Source organism: Candoia aspera, chromosome 2 (genome assembly GCF_035149785.1).
Source record: "Candoia aspera isolate rCanAsp1 chromosome 2, rCanAsp1.hap2, whole genome shotgun sequence".
Lineage (NCBI taxonomy): Eukaryota > Metazoa > Chordata > Lepidosauria > Squamata > Boidae > Candoia > Candoia aspera.
Genome location: NC_086154.1, coordinates 91,400,601 through 91,418,695, shown reverse-complemented (window position 1 = coordinate 91,418,695; position 18,095 = coordinate 91,400,601). Strand labels below are relative to the sequence as shown.

At 37.2% G+C, this 18,095-nt stretch overlaps 1 protein-coding gene across 1 annotated transcript in view; it reads right to left on the bottom strand.

The window, feature by feature from the left end:
• The window catches only part of SLIT3 (slit guidance ligand 3), a 561,750-nt gene that overhangs the window by 103,690 nt on the left and 439,965 nt on the right, over positions 1-18,095 (bottom strand). Inside the window, exon 21 of the mRNA XM_063292455.1 lies at positions 1,039-1,107. Within this exon, the coding sequence (XP_063148525.1) occupies positions 1,039-1,107 (69 nt within the window). The remainder of the gene's footprint in view (positions 1-1,038; positions 1,108-18,095) is intronic.

Here is an 18,095-nt window from a genome sequence, read left to right as displayed (position 1 = left end):
TGACTGGAACACTTAGCTTCCCATTAAATCTGACTCAGAAGCATTTACTTAGAATTCTCTTTAATGCTGAGTAGCATTCAGTACAAAGGAAAAAGTTGCAAATGGAAAAGCCCACACTTTTCCCCCATTAAACATCTTCAGTGAATTCAAACTCCCCCCCACTCCCCATCTCAGGTATGCACCCCTCCCTCTCGTGCCAGTTAGTGTAAGAATCTGCAGCTGTCTTCAACGGCCCCTCACAAATGACTTTGGCATTACAAGATAGTCCAAACAACATGATTTTACACTCCAACAATATTCCCCCTCCCGTGCCTTCGACTTGCAAGAATAATACACGTGATGACTGAAACAGGCATGAGAGTCCAATCAAATGTTCTGAGAATGTTTGATCTGGGAGCATGACAGCTACCTTGAACACTAGAAGTAAGCAAAATCTGCCAATGATTGTTTCTACCAAAACTGAGGTGTTATGTCTTGCCTTCTACCTGCGTGTGATAAATAGAGGATTGGGCTGAAAAGTTGAATTGTATTCGAAGATCTCAAAGTGATAATTGTCTCTTTTAAAAGAGATAGATAGATAGATAGATAGATAGATAGATAGATAGATAGATAGATAGAGAGGGAGAGAGTATTTCCAGAAAAAATAAATCTCACAATATAAACAATGTGTCCACATTCCCTCAAACTATGAATGTGTCTGCCAATCACAGTTATAACTACACTGCAACACACAATGCCCCAACATTTGTGTGTTAGTGTACTGCTTGTCATGAGTACTGATGGCGAGCAGGAGGGGGCCTCTATCCAGGGGGGAAAACGCATGCGTAGTACCGAGGAATTAAGCAGCCATTCGAAGAGACACAGATCAGACCCGCCTTAACTTTGGGGGTTTATCTGTCTGGGTTTTCCCACGCTTCTTCAGTTTGTTAGGATTCTGTCTTATGTAGCAGCAATAAACACTAGAGACCTACTCCTCGTCTCAGCGTGATTCCTGACTGTTAGGACACTGCTGCTGATATGAAATGTTGGTATACTTACATTAATGTTAAGTGTCGGAACACAGAAAGTTCCTTTGGCACAGCAGATAAATGGTTTCCTTCCAGGTATCTGAAAATCAGTTCATATTTGATAAACTGTTAAGAATATTCATTGGTCCTTTGCACAAATATAAAAACAAACTGAAGTACTGCAGTTGACATCAAACAATTCAGGTACATTTAACTGCAAACTACATTATGAATTCCATCTATAAAAATGCAAAGAAAAAAAATGAGAAGAAACTAGACTAGGTATTTAAGGTTTTGGACTAGGACCTTCAGCCATGGAAATTCACAGGGTCCCACAGGTCTGTTGTTGAAAAAGAGCAGTTTGATAATGGGATAAATTATTCAGAAGATGATGGGCTCTCAAGCCCCATGTAGTTGGGCAGGACCAAAGAAGCAAAAACTGCACAGATTTTTGTAAATTATCTTTAGCACTTGTCTTGGAAGCTAATAGGAATTTCCCAGTCTCATTTACAGTGAGTTAATTAAGGTGGAGTCTTTCTTAAGACATTGAGATGCTTTTTCCCAGATTTCTCCCCACCTGGACTGTGGTGCTATTTATCAAATCAAATCAAATCAAATCAAATCTTGATTACAATTAAAGACCAGGATAGCTATTTATGGGATAAACTGTCCACTGACTTGCCTGCTGCTAGCTCTTCCATTCCCATCCCATCCCAGCCTTGCCACAACCTCTCACACAGACTCTCCTTCACTGCATATTTTGAGATGGAGGCTGGACATATGTTGGGGATGCTTTGATTTGAAACATGGGGTTGAATTTGATCTCCCAAGTGGTTCCTTCCAACTCTATGGTTCTTACCATGGCATTTTTGTTCCTCTGGCCACCCCCCATTCTGTGAAAATATCTGGAAGCAAAATGGAGCAAAATGTCTAAGACAAAAGAAATGTCTAATATCTGGAAGCAAAATGAAGCAAAATGTCTAAGACAAAAGAAATATAGAAATACATAAAAGCACACACATATACTGTATACAACACAGAGAGAGCTGAACACACGATACACATCCTTTCCAAAGCAGGGACATTAGACCAAATATCATCAAGAGTTTAAGAAAAGAGACAAGACTGAAAATGCATCAACTTGAATTCACATTAAGATGGTTTTGCTTATGTCAGATGGATGCCATGGTCTCCCGACCCTCCTTCTGCCTCTTTTGTAAATGTATGGGCTCACAGGAAAATGCTATTATGGCCTTTTGTTATGTTCTTTGTTTTAGAGATCAGACTATGAAGAGGAGATGCATCTTTTCCAAAACAGTTGAAAAAAAACTCCGCTAGTTCTCCTAGAGATCATATTAACAAAGAGACAAGGGAGGAAAAATCACACATGTCCTTGCTGTAAGGTTGTGCTTAATTAAAGCTACTAAAAAGAACTCCAAATGCTAATTGACCTCATTAGAATTATTCTTGCCCTCTGACTGCAAATTGCTCAGGCAAGCAATATTTCAATAACACATCAGAAGCTGACTCAGTCTAGCTGCACTAATCCATACAACCATTTACTTTAACTGCTTAGTGAAAACATAAAATGAATATGCAGCATCTGATATAACAGAGGCAGCATTATTTAAGATGTAAATGCTAAGTCAGAGCTTACTGAGGCTGTGTATTCATTCCACAAAATAAATTATCATTAAAAGGCTCCCTCAAAGGCATACGGAGGAAGATACAATTTACATTTTCATGTGACTATACATTAGTTCCAACAATGTTGAATTCTGACCCTCTAACATATTTGAGAAATGCCAAAAACATGCACTAAACTCTTCCACTCTTGAGCTTGTTCATGCTGATCTACTGCCTCTTCAGTAACATTTTAAAATCTGAATATGGCTTCTTTTCCTTTCATGACCACAATTAGTAATTATGGAAGTGAGAAATGATGCTTGCGAGCCTCCCAGATTTGGCTCTGTGATGGCATTTCTGAGCCAATGCCCTGATTTGAAAGTTATGATCTAACTGTTAGTTATGCCAGAATGCATAATGGAAAGTACATTAATGCATATCCCATTAAGAGCACTATAATTCAGAGCTGCATCCAGATATACCTTGCAACATCTCCTAATTTACTGCATGGAACTGAGAATGTTTCATTAAAACAGAGCAGCACAGAAAAATAGGAAATAATGTCTTGGAAATTTCTGGATGCTAGGACTGATTATTATTGTGTTTTGCTATCTTTCATTTTTTTAATTCACTGGTATTTGTATTTCATTTTTAAAGGGCACCTAGAAAATCTTTTAACTTTTAAAGGTGTCTATAAATCTTTAAAAGAATGAATAAGTGTAAATTACCAAGTTAAAGTAACGATCTTCTTAACTGGTAAAACATGCTTTTGAAAAAGCATACTGTATTTACTTACTCATTGGTAAGACTTTTATATTACTTTGGTCCAATAGAGTTCTAAGCACTGTCTAGCATTGTTTACCTTGAAAGGGAATACAGGTGGTCCTCATTTAAGGACCACTTGTCAGCGACTGTTGGAACTTGTGACTGAGTAGTACTTAGGACTAGTCCTCCAACTCCCAGCTGTCACAGCATCCTGAGGTCATGTGATTGCCATTTGGGACCTTCTTTGCCGACTTCCTACAAGCAAAGTCAATGGGGAAGCCGGCAGGAGGTCGCAAATGGCGACCACGTGATGTTGTGCTTAAGAACGCTGCAAAATTTGCTCAACAATGACAACCGGAAGTGCCAAGATTGTCATCGCTAAGTGGTGCAGTCACATGATGTTGCACTTTATGACCGTGTCATTTAGTAACAGAAATTTCAGTCCCTTTTGCCATTGTTAACCAAGGATTACCTGTAGTGTGAGGGTATTATATGTATATACATTATTCCCATCATTTAATAAGGAAGTCAAATAATTTATTTTATTTTATTAAACAGATTTATAAGGCTGCCCAACTCACATACATAATAATAATAATAATAATAATAACAATAATAATAATAATAATGGATAGTGGACATTGCAATACCTGGAGACAGTAGAATAGAAGAGAAAGAATTGGAGAAAATCACAAAATAGAAAGACCTGCAAATAGAAGTAGAACGACTGTGGCAAAAGAAAGCAAAAATAGTACTAGTAGTAATAGGTGCCTTGGGTGCAATCCCAAAACATCTGGAGCACCACTTGACCACCATTGGTACTAACAAAATCACCATCAGTCAGTTGCAAAAGGCAGCTTTATTTGGAACAGATTACATCCTGTGATGATACCATTAATATTATTAAACAACATCTGCCTAACCCAGGTCCTTGGGAAGGACTTGATAGGTAGACAAAAATGCCAAATCCAGTCTAAACATCTGGCTGTGTGATCAACCATCATCATCATCATCATCATCTGGTAAGACTTGTTTGTCTTGGATCCATTATGATTTCTGTTTATTACTGCATTTCAAAGTGTTTATAGACCAATCACTTTAAAGTCTGCTGTAGAACCCTCATTGATACAGATGTGAGGCTGGTCTATAGTTCTTTAGATCTCTCTCCCTCAGTTTACTGAAGAAAGGGATAATATTTGCCCTCCTTTAGTTTGGCATTTCACCCATTTTCCAGATTTTCAAAGATGATATACCTGTATATGGATTTGGCCAGACCACCAGGTCTATTTTCTGACCATATTTCTATCTCAATCTCAACTTTCAAACCTGCTGTTCTACTGTATATTGTTTTTCACAATTTCATAATAACAAATACTTATGTGTTGGAGAACATTGCACCAACAGCTGTTACCAGTTAATATTTTGTGGTAATATATTGAGCAGCTGCTCCTGTCCTGTCCTGTCCTGTCCACATACCTAAGAAGCTTTTTGTTTTGTTTCTCTTAACATTCTTGGCAACCTCAGCTCATTCTCAGCTTTTGCTTTCTCAGCATCAGCTTTACTGTATTACAGGTTACTTGTCTATTCGTTTTTGGTTTTTTGGTTTTTTTATCCCTCCGCCACCATTTTTTCCCCTCACTGAAATTGCTTAGTTTTTAGTATATTTTTCTTTAGGCATTCAGTCTATTTCAAACTTTTCCTTGCATTGGATACTATTTCTCACTGCTCTGAATTTACTAATATCCCTTTTTTTCCAAGTACAAGATATACATTAACTCCAATTAATTTTAGTTTCTGTAGAAATCAAGAATTTGTACATTAAATATGTACTTTTTCCAACTTTCCCACTATTTCTACTTTCTCAATTAAATCTTCCCCATTGATGTCTATCAAGTCATGGATAGCTGGTTTTCTTGCCCCTGATATCTCTTTCAGTTGAGCTTGACTCCTGATGACTTCATGATTAATGGAGCAGTATGGAAGAGATTTGACACTGCCTTTTTTCAAGGTGTGTGTGGGTGTTTAACCTCTTAGTTTAGCTTATAGCCTTGGCATTTTTGGTAATTTCCTAATCCCAAACTAACTAGATCCAGCCATGCTTAGCTTTCCAAAATCAGCCAATGTTGGCTATGTCCTTTTTCTTAAGAAACAAAAATATTTGTGAAACTCTAGATGATACAATATCTTGCCTATGGAAAAATTAAAAAGATCTAAAGAGGTCAAAACCTTATAAAGATGTCAAAACCTGGATGTATAAAGCTACTTCAATTATAGGTTTAAATTGTAAATGATAAAGTGGATTGAATAATCCTACCAGTGTACAAAAGGTGAATTCCAGAAGCCATAAAGGACAAAACATTGATACAAATCAGTGGGCAACAGTATATCAACAGCTGGTGGCTTATAAAAGGTCTTGATTGGGATACCTGGAACCACTCTTAAGCATCTAAGTTAGAAGGATGATTTGCAATGGTGGAGACTTTTTGAAGTTAGTATTGCATGGCAGACCAATGGTGACCCTCAGGACTGCAGACTAGATAGGTACTTGATAAGATATCCAGTAAGAGAGCTATGGCCAATTGCTTTCATATTGTAACCAAGAAAACTACAATGGACATGTCCATGAAATTACAATGAGTTGAGTTTGACTTTAGGGAAACAGTATCATTATGTTTGTTGTGCACTGTACTGGGTACACTAGGTAGCACATGAGATATTAATGATATTTTGAAGGTGCATTATATTTTACTTTAGATGCTAAGCATCCCTTGTGATATGCTATTCAACACCACAGGATTGATATACTCCTTTAAAACAGGTGACAACATGTTTAAGATTTACTTTGTTCCCACTAAAATCCTACCACTGTTATACTTTCAAAAACTATGTTCAAGCAATAAGTAATATGGCAAAGCAACTATTTCTGTCATGTTTCAAATTCATACAGGTGTCATTGTATTTGTTTCAAGTGAAGCATTTAATTTCCATGTGCAAAGAACAAACATAACGCAACATTTGAAAGCATTCTTGACACTCACCTTCTCCAAATCAGTAATATTAATAAAACATGTCAAGTAACAACAACAACAACATTAATGATAACAATTAAAAAGAAAGCTGGATGCAGCAATTCAGTATCAGGCTACCTGCAAAATAAGCCACAAAATGTATTCATACCATTATCTATTTCCAAAGGGGGAGGGGTGGCTCAGTGGTTAAGACGCCAGGCTTGTCGCCCAGAAGGTTGCAAGCTCAGCGGTTTGAGACCTGGGCGCTGTGTGACGGAGTGAGCTCCTGCACTCGCCCCAGCTCTTGCCGTCCTAACAGTTCGAAAGAATGCAAATGCCAGTAGATAAATAGGTACCGCTTTGGCGGGAAGGCAACAGCATTCTGTGACTGTCATGCTGGCCACATGACTGCGGAAATGTCTTCTGACAACGCGGGCTCTTCAGCCATGAAAACGGAGGTCAGCACCGCCCCCTAGTGTCAGACATGACTAAACGGGAACCTTTACCTTTACCTTTCATCTATTTTCTAAATGAGAAGTTTTTGCATTATGTGCCTAAAGCAATGAAGCACTGAATCCTGAAACCATCATAGGTTCCATTGAAGAATCAGTCTTGCTGCTAGCAGTCACTTGGCAGGCTTTAGGAGGCCGAGTGGTTGGAAGTTATGGAGCCAGTGGAAAGAAACTACAGAAGGAAGTAGTCATATTGTTAAGAATAAATGTAGGATTTAAAAATATATGGAAATAAAATCTGGAGAGGACAAACTACTCTGCAGTATACATGACATGTGCAATACTACAGCATTCTCAGTGCTCTGAACCCTTTTGTTTTGTGGAAATTATCTTTTTTGAATTGATATTTGGGTGAAGAGATGAATGTCAGTTGTGTTGGCAGAGTGCTAGAAAGCATTTGGCCCAGGAGAGATCAGAAAAGTCACACACCAGGCATTTCTATAAAAATAATTTTATTTACAGAAAACAAACATATTTAAAGGCTGTTTGCTGAGAGGAGAGATTTCTCTCAGCTGCACATTCTCTGCAAGCCTACACAGAAGGGAAACTGAAACTAAAACAAGTCCAGGCAAGTTCCTCCCTTAGGCAATGCAACCATTAACATGTGAAAAGGGGACAATCAAATTCAACCTCTTCATCCCGCCAAAATGATTAGTTACCATAGTAACCTTAATCTGTAGTAGAAAACAATATATTAACAAGTTGTTCCAGAATCAAGTTTCATAATTAGCTCATTTTTATTCTGTTCCCCATGTTACCCTCTGCCTCAGCTGATTACATACTGAGCTATAACTCCTAGGGTAACATACTGTAAGAAGATAATTTAGTAAGGAATTAGAAGATAGGAGTTAATGAGAATAAGAAATATCCTTTATTGCCAGAGGAAAAGATAAGAATGCTGACCTTTCCTGAAACATTCTGAACTTTCAATGTGAAGAATGTTTCAACAACAGATTACATTTAGAACAGGTATAAGAAAAGATCCAGTTCTAGATAGAATTAGACTGCAGAAAGGGGAATCAAGCTATTTCTGAATTTTCATTTGTAACAATATCCTATTTCAAGGTCTATGTTTTGACCATTTTATTATACCTGGCATGGTGGTTCTATGTTGATTAGACTGTATATAGCCAGTCTCTAGGATTGGAACGTGGAACAGAATTATGCACTTAAGCAGTGTAAGGAACAGGTGGATGGGTACCTTTTTTGAAAATGCAAAACATGCGCTCCTCCCCCATATAAAATTGACATAGAAATGAGCTGAGAGATTTTCATGAAATGGATAAATAGGTTTATTCTGAATTATTTTCTCCCCAGTTGTCCTCAGCAGAATGAACATTTTATATCAAATATGGTTTTCTGGTCATTCAGCCTCTTTATTACCCTCCTTTTCCCTCTCACAGCATATGCTTCCTGTAACCATCTGGCCAACTAGGTAGATTGAATTTTAAAAGAATTAGGAAGAGGGAAAGGATTTAGGAGTTACAGAGAGAAAAGCTAGTATACCCTGGTATTTGTAATATTTTCTATGAGACTCACTTGCAAAATTCATAGCTAAGTCTAAATCAGGAACTTTGCCATAATTTCTACCAAATACACAGACACACACAAAGCAAACTCTAGAATTACCAGGGAAAAGATTCTAATTCCATTCAGTATCTAATATTCTAGTTCCGACCTTCCTTGAAGTAGCTTTTTAAGTGTTAGTTATCCAGTGAATGGTCACTGAAAGGTGAAAATCTGAACAACATGGAACAAGCTATCAGGCAGAATGAGCAGCAAATGTCAGGGATTTCTAGCAAGACACTGGTGGACAGAGCTATGTATGCCACATGAGCTGCCCTATACTGTACGGTATGCATTTTAATTAATTGATTGATGAAATAAGATTTCAAGTTGCCTGTCTCCTTACCTCTGGGTGGCTCACAATACACCAAAAAAATAAGAAACAACTAACAAAATCGAACTAACGAAACAAAAAAGAAATAACACGATGATGAACCCAGCAGACACCCAAAATATCCCACCTAACATCTAACATCCAGTGGAGGTGGCTCTGGCCACCTTAGCCCAAAGCTAAGCCAGGTCTTTATAGCCCTCTAGAAAGCCAACAGGGTGGGAGCCATCTGGATCTCAGTACCCATGGATGTGGTAGAAGATTCAATCCCATTGCCAGAATTATCTATTAGTGTCATCTTCTGTATGTGGAATAGGAAAGGGAGGATGTTGTTCTTTGTTTCAGTTGTTAAATAACTTGGGTTCACTGAATTTCAATTCCTGCATCAAAATTCACAATAGACAGCTTCCATGGTCAGTGGGGAATTATCAAATGTTCAGTAATCAACCAGTGCTCAACATTGTTTCACCTAATTATCTCCCTTTGGATTAAAATTAAAATCTCTCTTGAGGGTGAAGGGGAATCATCATTTAAAATACAGGATTTGAAGAAAATGTAGCAAATCTATCATAGATTATAGTTATGGTATATTATTTTAATTAAAATATTTAAAATCCCCAATTATGTTTATTCTAATCCACGAATTGTTATCAGTGTGGCTTTAATGTCTGTATTTATAAAAACTAAATAAATAGAAAAATCACATGATGTTGAGGCTAAGCTGTTGTAATTCAGAGTTAAGTGGTTGTTGTAAGCAGCTCTGAGTCACTTGCTGAGAAGGGCAGCCATCAAAATCGAATGAATGAATGAATGAATAAATAAATAAATAAAATAAGAGAGAAAAGTACAATGAGTTTGACTGTGGATTTGAATCTAAATATGTTTAAATATTTAGTATTATGAAATAAAATGGATTACATTTTAAACTGTGTCAACCTCAGTGTGATTAAAGTTAATACATTTATTTTTAAATCAAACATATATAGCTGCTGTAGAGAGATCCTTAGGAAAACTGAGGTTCTCTTGTATATTTCAGTCATAGGTGTTGCTTGTCTTTTTTTCCTGAAACCAGTTAAGAATTTATGTAAATTCTTACATGTAAAGAATTTATATGTAAGAATTTAAGAACTGCATTTAAGAATTACATGTAAATTACATGTAATTATGTAAGTTATTGTTTGACACTGCTGATTATTTGATATCATTATTCTAGATGTGGAAATTATGAGTTTTTTCCCCCATGAAAAAAACATTACAAATTATATATCTTTTGAGAAAATACTAAAGTGGAAGATTTTCATCTATGGTGTGTTAAACAAAGCTGTCCTTTTGTTGAAATGAATCCTGGGTTATGTGGGATTAAGTTTTCTGTTAAATTGTTTGGCTCCTTTCAGTATTATTCTCTCAATTTCAAATTACCAGGTAGCATATAAACAGTAACTATTATCAGAGAACAAAGGTATTAAAATCCACAAGCCGGTTCTCCATTAAACATTCCACTTCATAATTACCACTATAATCAGCAGCAATTATGGATATAACAACAATGTCAGTCAGCATTCAATTTCATAGTAATTTGTAAGCATTTCAATTTTCTCTTTTGAATGTGTCAGATCTAACTATAAGGATACAATAAAGATCTGAAGAACATGTTGTTGCTGAATAAAAATTAGGGCAAAAATAATTGCTATTTTTCTTTATGTGCACTGTGGCAAATAGAAGCACAATCTGCTTTTTCTCTTTCATTACATGTACCAACTGAAATGACTGGAACATACGTTTGGTTGCAAAAAAAGTTCTGAGCACAAAAGAACAAATCGTATCTCTTCTTCAGACAAGCAAACAGCAAGTTTTGTAATTCTACTGCTTCTCTGAAAATTTTTGCTATACAAATCAATAATGACAGATGTATGATTTCTATAGGCACTGGTGAATATCCCATTGTATTACACTGGGTCTAAGTCACATAATACCTCAAAGCCATGGAAAAGTATTTATAAATATATTTTAGTTAGGTACCATCAGACTGGGTTAGACTTTTGACGACTACATGGACAAAGATTTGTCCTCTAGATCTCTCTTTAATAGTAACTTGTAGCACTTCCAAGGATATTTTTCTACATTCTTTGATCCTATCTATCTACCTTATCTGATGATGTCTTTCTCTTCTAGCATAATCTTTTTTTTCTGGTTCATCCTTTGTTTGAATCACATGCCCAAAGAATATGAATACCTTTTAGATCTTAATAATTACCTAGTATTACTGAGAAGCTAAGCTGTTCCAGCTTCATCTTGTTATTTGCAAGTGCCACTGTGCCACTCTTTTTTTTATGTATATAATTTTATTAAGGATTTTGATTACAATAGTAAAAACTAATGCAAATGAAACTTAAAGAAAGAAAAGCAAATACAAAGAAAGAATAAAAAGTACAAAAGAAGAAAGAAGAAAGGGATAAGAAAGAATATAACAAAGAAAAGAAATATATAAAGAAAAGTCTTCCAAACTTCATTACAACAAGGATAGAAAAATTTAGTAACTCTTCATCCCCTATAAGGTTATAAACAGATATCTCTTCAACCCATATCCCATCCTTTAACTATAAGCAAATCCATAAAACATCCACTTTTGAATCCTGGTGTTAGCAAAAAATCCATAAAGGGTTGCCAGAACTTTGCAAAAAATAAAAAGTCTTATTTTAAATTTGATCAAATAAACCAACTTTATATTCCTTCCTTTTACTTCTAACAGTCTTAATCTTTAGATCATTCAAATATTGTTGTAGGATTTGATTTCTTTTCAATTCTTCTTTATCCCATTGCACAGACTTCCTCAAGGGTTTAACAAGCCTCTTTTATAGCTCCAATAAGAAAAAAAAATCCCGGTTTATTCTCTTAGTTTGTAATTTGTATTTCCCCTTTAATTTTTAAAACTTCAGCCAGTTTCTTTTGTATATCCAATAAAGCACCCTTTTCCAAATCATTCTCTTGGCTTGTCACTTGTCATTCAGTACTTTGTCTTGTCAGACAAAATTTACTTCACATCTGTCATTCCCTCATTAACATCTTTTGGACATAGTCTATCCATAGAGTCAGACATCATTACTGACAGTGTTGATACTACTTTCTGGCTCCATTCTTCAAAGATCTCCTTTAATATTTCCAATGTTATGGTGTTTTGTGTTATTTTGTAAGTCCCAGTACTAACCAACACCAAAAGCAGGCTCGTATTTTTTTCCCCTTCTACTTAGAATCTTTAGTCCCCTCGAGTGTCCAGCTTATCTTTGTTATGACTTACAAGGCTAATAGGCAATTTCTGAGAGTGATTAGAAAGTGTGGCTTGTGAACTTAATGTTCTTTAAAAGACTCTGCAGTGGTTGTGAGCAGGATAGCTAATCCCTTTGTCTCCCAGCACTCAAACCCACGGAAGACTGCTGTCCTACAGTCTCATTGTGAGGACCAGCTGTCTGAAGAACATGTGTGTGATCTCCAGTCCTCTCCTTATCTGGAGGAGTTCCAAAGAACTGGCCTACTCACCAGTTATTTGCTCTTTGCCATGGTAGTTGGCCTCGCTTTTGCAGAGATGTCTTCAGTTCACCATGCCTTCCCAGGAAGTCTGCCACTGTGTTACTCTTGATAAAATATTTGCACTATTTCTTTTCTTTAAAGTATTTTATCTTACAGTCTTTATTGAAAAAGGCTTTTCAGAGTGCCTTATGAAAATCAGTAGTGCTTCTTGTTCCAGCCAGGAGCAAGATTCCATACTGTATTATTAATCCATTGGCACTAGATAGAATTAAAGTTTGTAATCAACGTTTCCTTTATGATAACTGAATTAACAGGATCTGCCCTATTGTGAATATGTGTTCTGTTTAGACTATGAGACAATCAGGCAAATAAAAGAAATTCTTTTTATTTACAATGCAACTATGTACAATTAGCAATTGTCTTTTAAATAATAATTCAATTCAAGCCCAACTGGGCAATGGCAGAGAACCTGGCAAGACAAGAAAACGAGGTTCAGGTGGAGAGCACGACGATGCGGCTGGACTGGACTCGATGGAGATTTGTGGCAAGGTGGCCAGGCAGGGCTCGACTAAAGACCTTGGTAGAGAGGCAGGGCAGGATCCGGCAGGAACTGGTGACAAGGCAACTGAATTAGACTTGACTGAAGAACTTGGCAAGACTGCAAGGCAAAACTCGGCTATGGATTGCAACGAGGCAACAAAGCTAGGCTCGAATGGACTCTGTGGCAAGGCGACAAGACTGGACTCAGCTGGACCTCTTGGCAAGGTGGCAGGGCAAGACTCAGTGGAGCTTCAAGACAAGAAGGCAGAACTTGACGCAGCTGGGCTTTGTGGCAGCACAGCTGGGCTCGACTCGGCTGGGCTTCAAGGCAGGACGGCAAGGCAAGACTCAACTGGGCTTGGAGGCAAGGCAGCCAGGCTTGACTCGGCTGAGCTTTTAGGCAGGACAGGAAGGCAAGGCGCAAAGGCCTGGGAAGGCTCTGGTTCCGTAACGGCTACAGGGCAAGGCCCTGAGAACGGTTCCAGTTTTTCTTCTCCGAAGGAAGTTGTTAGCTCAGTGGAACGTTTGTCTCCAGTGATCCGGTCCTTGCACTGGCTCCTTTTTAAGCTGTTCCTTTTGTGCCATTTCCCATCCAGAGCCAATCGGGCTTCCTTTCGCTTGGCACGCTTTTCAGCTTGCGCTGATTGGCAGCTTTGAATTTGGCTCCTGATTCCGCCCAATCAGCAGCTCTGGATTTTCCCGCTCTGCTGAGTCACTTGGGGTTTTGATTTCCCCATTTTGCCTAGCATAGGTTTCGATTTCCCCTTCCTCCGCCTCAGAGTCAGACTCAGTTCTTACAATATGCCAAGTATGACAACTCCAGATATTTGCAAATGCTTTAAATACTAAACTAAATTTAATTGCTAAATTAAGCTACAAAACAGAAGGTAACTTTAAGTAATCTGAAGTATTGCTTCAGTCCTATTTTTACAACTTACCATGGGGTCCTTCCTGCCCTCCAATGAAAGTAAATTTTCTTTCAAGAACTATTGTCTTTGTGGCCTACTATTAAGCTTTCCTGAAATTTCTGATTAGCCACTGCTAGAAAAAGAGAGCTGTTGAGATGTGGTGCTACAAAAGCTGCAATATGCAAAACAGGAGGTAAAAAAACCTGGTAGCTGAGAGATGATGAACAAAAGAGATATCTATGGAATTGACAGCCAAGAGAAATAAAGGGGAGTAAATGAGACATGAGCTTTTGGAGGGTAGGGGGTGGGGGGAGAGAAATGAGTGCACAATGGGAATACAAATGGAGAGAACTTGTAAATTCATCAAAACCAAAGGGAATATTAATGAAATGGGTTTGCAAGCAGTAAAGAAAATACATGGTGTAGGACAGAAGCAGAAAAAAAAAGTATAAATACAGAAGGGCTTTTTAAAAAAATTAATGGGTTGGTGACAAAACTACTTTACTACTGAATTAATCAAAATGTAAAAATGAACCTCACAGTCCTTTCTACAGAGCAGCTCTGCCACAGAGAAATCATTGACATCGCCAGCTGCTGGCTCCAATACAATATTTAAAAGTGGTGTGACAGTTCACAAATTCATCTTCATTTCATCAAGTAATCTTCAGGTGTACATGAACCAGGAATTGATGATCTGTTCCCAGTGTTGGGAGGTAAGCAGTTTTAATTCATAATTAAAAAAGAAATGTACGAATGTGGGTAAGGATGCTTAATATACTGCAATCCTTTTGAAAGAAATGCACTATATACATGTGATAAATAAAACACTTTGAAATAAAGGCAAAATATCTTTGACTTAATATTTAAACTGAATCAATAATAGGATCAATATTTTGGGACAGATGTGAAGTGCTCAAAGGAGGGGGGGGATCAATTCCTTATCATTTAGTACAGTAATTCCAGCATATGGGCTTACTATGTTTCAGTTAAGTTCACAGTAGTCTAGACACTGTTAAGATGACGAGAAACTGACTTATCCATAGCCTCACCCCAACTGCCACTCACTGTTGTGGCTATGATGCATCTGGCAATAATTACTGTGGCTGGTGCTAGTATAACATCTGTAGTGGCAATGCAGAAGACCATTGCATTTCAAGGAGTTTAAGTGATTTTTCCCTCATATTAAGAAAATTATAGAAGTTTAGAGTTCATTCTGAGTATGTATAACATGCTTGTCTTTCACTCTTGCTTGAAAGGGGTGGGTGGAGAAGAGAAAACCCCAGGATTGTTTACACTAGCACTAGCTTATCTGTATAGCTTCCTAGGCTCTTGGATTATGTCATAAACAGGTTGCCCAGACCTGGGAACTATCCAGTCAAGGTCATTCTCGGTACCATGGAAATAGGGTCACAAGGTTCTAGTACCAGACTTTGATAATAAAAACAAAACAAAAGGATTGCTTCTCGAGTTTGGAGCTTGGCCACAGACCCTGGCACCGGGTGCTGTGTGCAAAATTAGCTTGGGGAGTCTCTGCTGTCATTTACTGGACCTCCCAACAGCTGAAGTGAGATTTCTTATCATCTGGCTTGGTATGCTTTCTTGTGTTTCTGTTTAATTTGCTGGCCACAGTTAAACAATAAAGCTTAAAGCTCCTTACTTACTGGTGTGATCATTGTCTCTGGATCTAAAAGAAACAATTGTCTGGGCACCTGATCCCTACCTTGACACTTAGCAAAACACACGCCAGTTTAGCCATTGTGATAATGCATTGTCAAAAAATTGCTAGGTTGTATTATAAGCTGAGATGCTGGACCCTAACCATGCATAGCAAAGCCACCAAGTGTACTCTAGTCAAGTAATCAAATAGTATGTGATGGGAGAAATCTGGTAAAACCTGAATCTAGAAGATGTGTTTCAGGTTCTCCAGGGTCAAGTACCAAAGCCCAGCATGCAGAAAATATTGCTCTGTTATCTAGCTAAGAGCTGAAGAACTAGATTTCCTATTTGGCTAATAAAGAACTGGCTTGTCAATTGCAAGAAGGGAAGTTGCATCATGACTCTGAGACATTACTCTCAATAATTCTAGAACCAGAGGCTCTCAAACTTTCCTGGTTCATGGAGCCCTAGTGTCTCAATTATTTCTTCATGGTGCCCCTAGCAGTTCCCAAACTGTGTGCTGTGGTGCCCTGGGGTACCACAGCTAATTCACTAACAGTTCTGTTTATTATGTAGTAAAATATCCCACGGTATCCCTGTGAGTTCTATGTGGCATGCCAGGATACCACAGTGCACTGTTTGAGATCCTTGGCTAGAGACTATATTTCAAATTATTAGTCCCTGATACTTATCTTCACGACTAATAAACTTGACCAATGACACCAAGGAAGAAGTAAATTAACAGGTTTAGAATATATCATTCACGATATAAAACATAAAGATAAGATTATAAGGAATGTGTCTTCTATATTGTCTTATGGCACAGAAATTTATTTTCAGTTCACTACTACTGGAAAATGAGAAATATATTCAGCATTTCTCTATGCTGAAATTCTACCTCCTAGGAAATGAAATTTTCCATCTGTCTGTACCTATGTCAGTGTAATGTTATTTAGGACCTGTTACAGCAGAACATTTCCTGTTATATGGATATTTTGGAACTCTCTCAATAGTTCTAATTTACTGAATTTTTGTTAGATGTATGGCAGGTTTTGTTTTTAATTAAAATGAAATCTATAAATGTGGATGCTTATGGTTTAATAAAAAGCATTTTAGCTGAACATGATTGTCACACAACGGATGTGATTTTCACATGGCAAATGGGAGTTTATAAATGTAAGGCTCCATAACATTAATTAAAATGCTACTAAAGAAATCTTCCCCTTTATTACTGGAACTTTATCAGAACACTAGAGCAAACCAGGTATGGAGAAAGACTCAAAAGATGCCTAGCAAAATTTCTAAAATCTTGTCTCAAATATCACCTTTAAGCATCTCAACAGTTATTATGACAAATAAGAGTAGATAAGACCAAATTAATAGAACTGTATATAAGTCAGTAAATGTAGAAGTGCCATTTGTGGAATGAAGCATGAGCAACATGCCCAGCCCTTTGTCTCTCATGACCGGTGTTGCTGGCAAGATTTGGCTTGACCATTACTTGAGAATCATAAGTTTCTTTAGATGTAGATAAATGAAATGTGGGTGCATTATTTTGGACAGAGATGCCTTTAAAGCAAGCTCCCAGAAACATCACAGGGAGTTGGAGCATCTCAGCGATATCAGTACCTGCATTATCTTTGGACATATCCTTTTCATTTAAAGTATCAGTATGAGAACAGGCTTGTGCTGTAAAAATAAATGCAGGAAGTAGCTATGAATTATCTCAGCTTAATATTGATTTCCTGAGTGCCACTCTTTGATCACTGCAAATTCAAACACAAAAATACATGCATCTTCTTCTACAGAATCAAAAAATACTGTACATGAATGTCTTTTTCTGCAGTATTCATTCCTATATCATTTTGAATCTGGGTATTCAATCTGGGTATTCAAAAATTCCAGCACTTTCTATGACTCCTAAGAGTAGGCTGTTTTCAGAAATTAACAAAAGGACAATTATGTTACAAGGACATAACTGTGAGGTCTTGATTATTTGCAGCAAAGGCCACTTGACAGCACTGAGAAAAGTGCTCAAAAGTCAATTTCTTAATAAATTAATAATTGTAGTCTTCAAACAGAAGTGTTCTAATGCAGAAATAAATACTGAGTGTATGTTTGATATGCATGAATCAGTGAAACAAATTGAGTACTAAAGAAAAAAGTTAAAATGTATTGGTTCTATGCACAACTTTTACTATGAAGAAAAAGAAAATACACTTGAAATTTAGGCTTCTGATCTTTAGGCTTCTATATTTAGGCTTCATCCAACACTACTTATGCAACATGCCTTCTTGCTCATCTCCTTGTAACCTCAGTAGCCTCTCTAGCAAGTCCTGCAACTAGTCAATCACCAGTTGCAATACTGGGGCTCAGTGGCGGGGGAGAGAGAAAAAAATCATTTCAGCACTGGTTCATTTGCAAATAGACACCATCAGATACAGTCTTTATATCTGGCTGATTAAATAATTAAAGCACGAGAATACAAATGCTAAGAATAATAGCAACAGAAAGCCAGACACTCAAATTTCTTTACAAATTAAAGTTTCTATGGGTGACAGAGGATGCAGCAACACCAGATGTCAAAATCACCCACTCTTGGATCTTTTAAGAATAATAGAATAGATCTGGGAAAATTATGGGGAAGATAG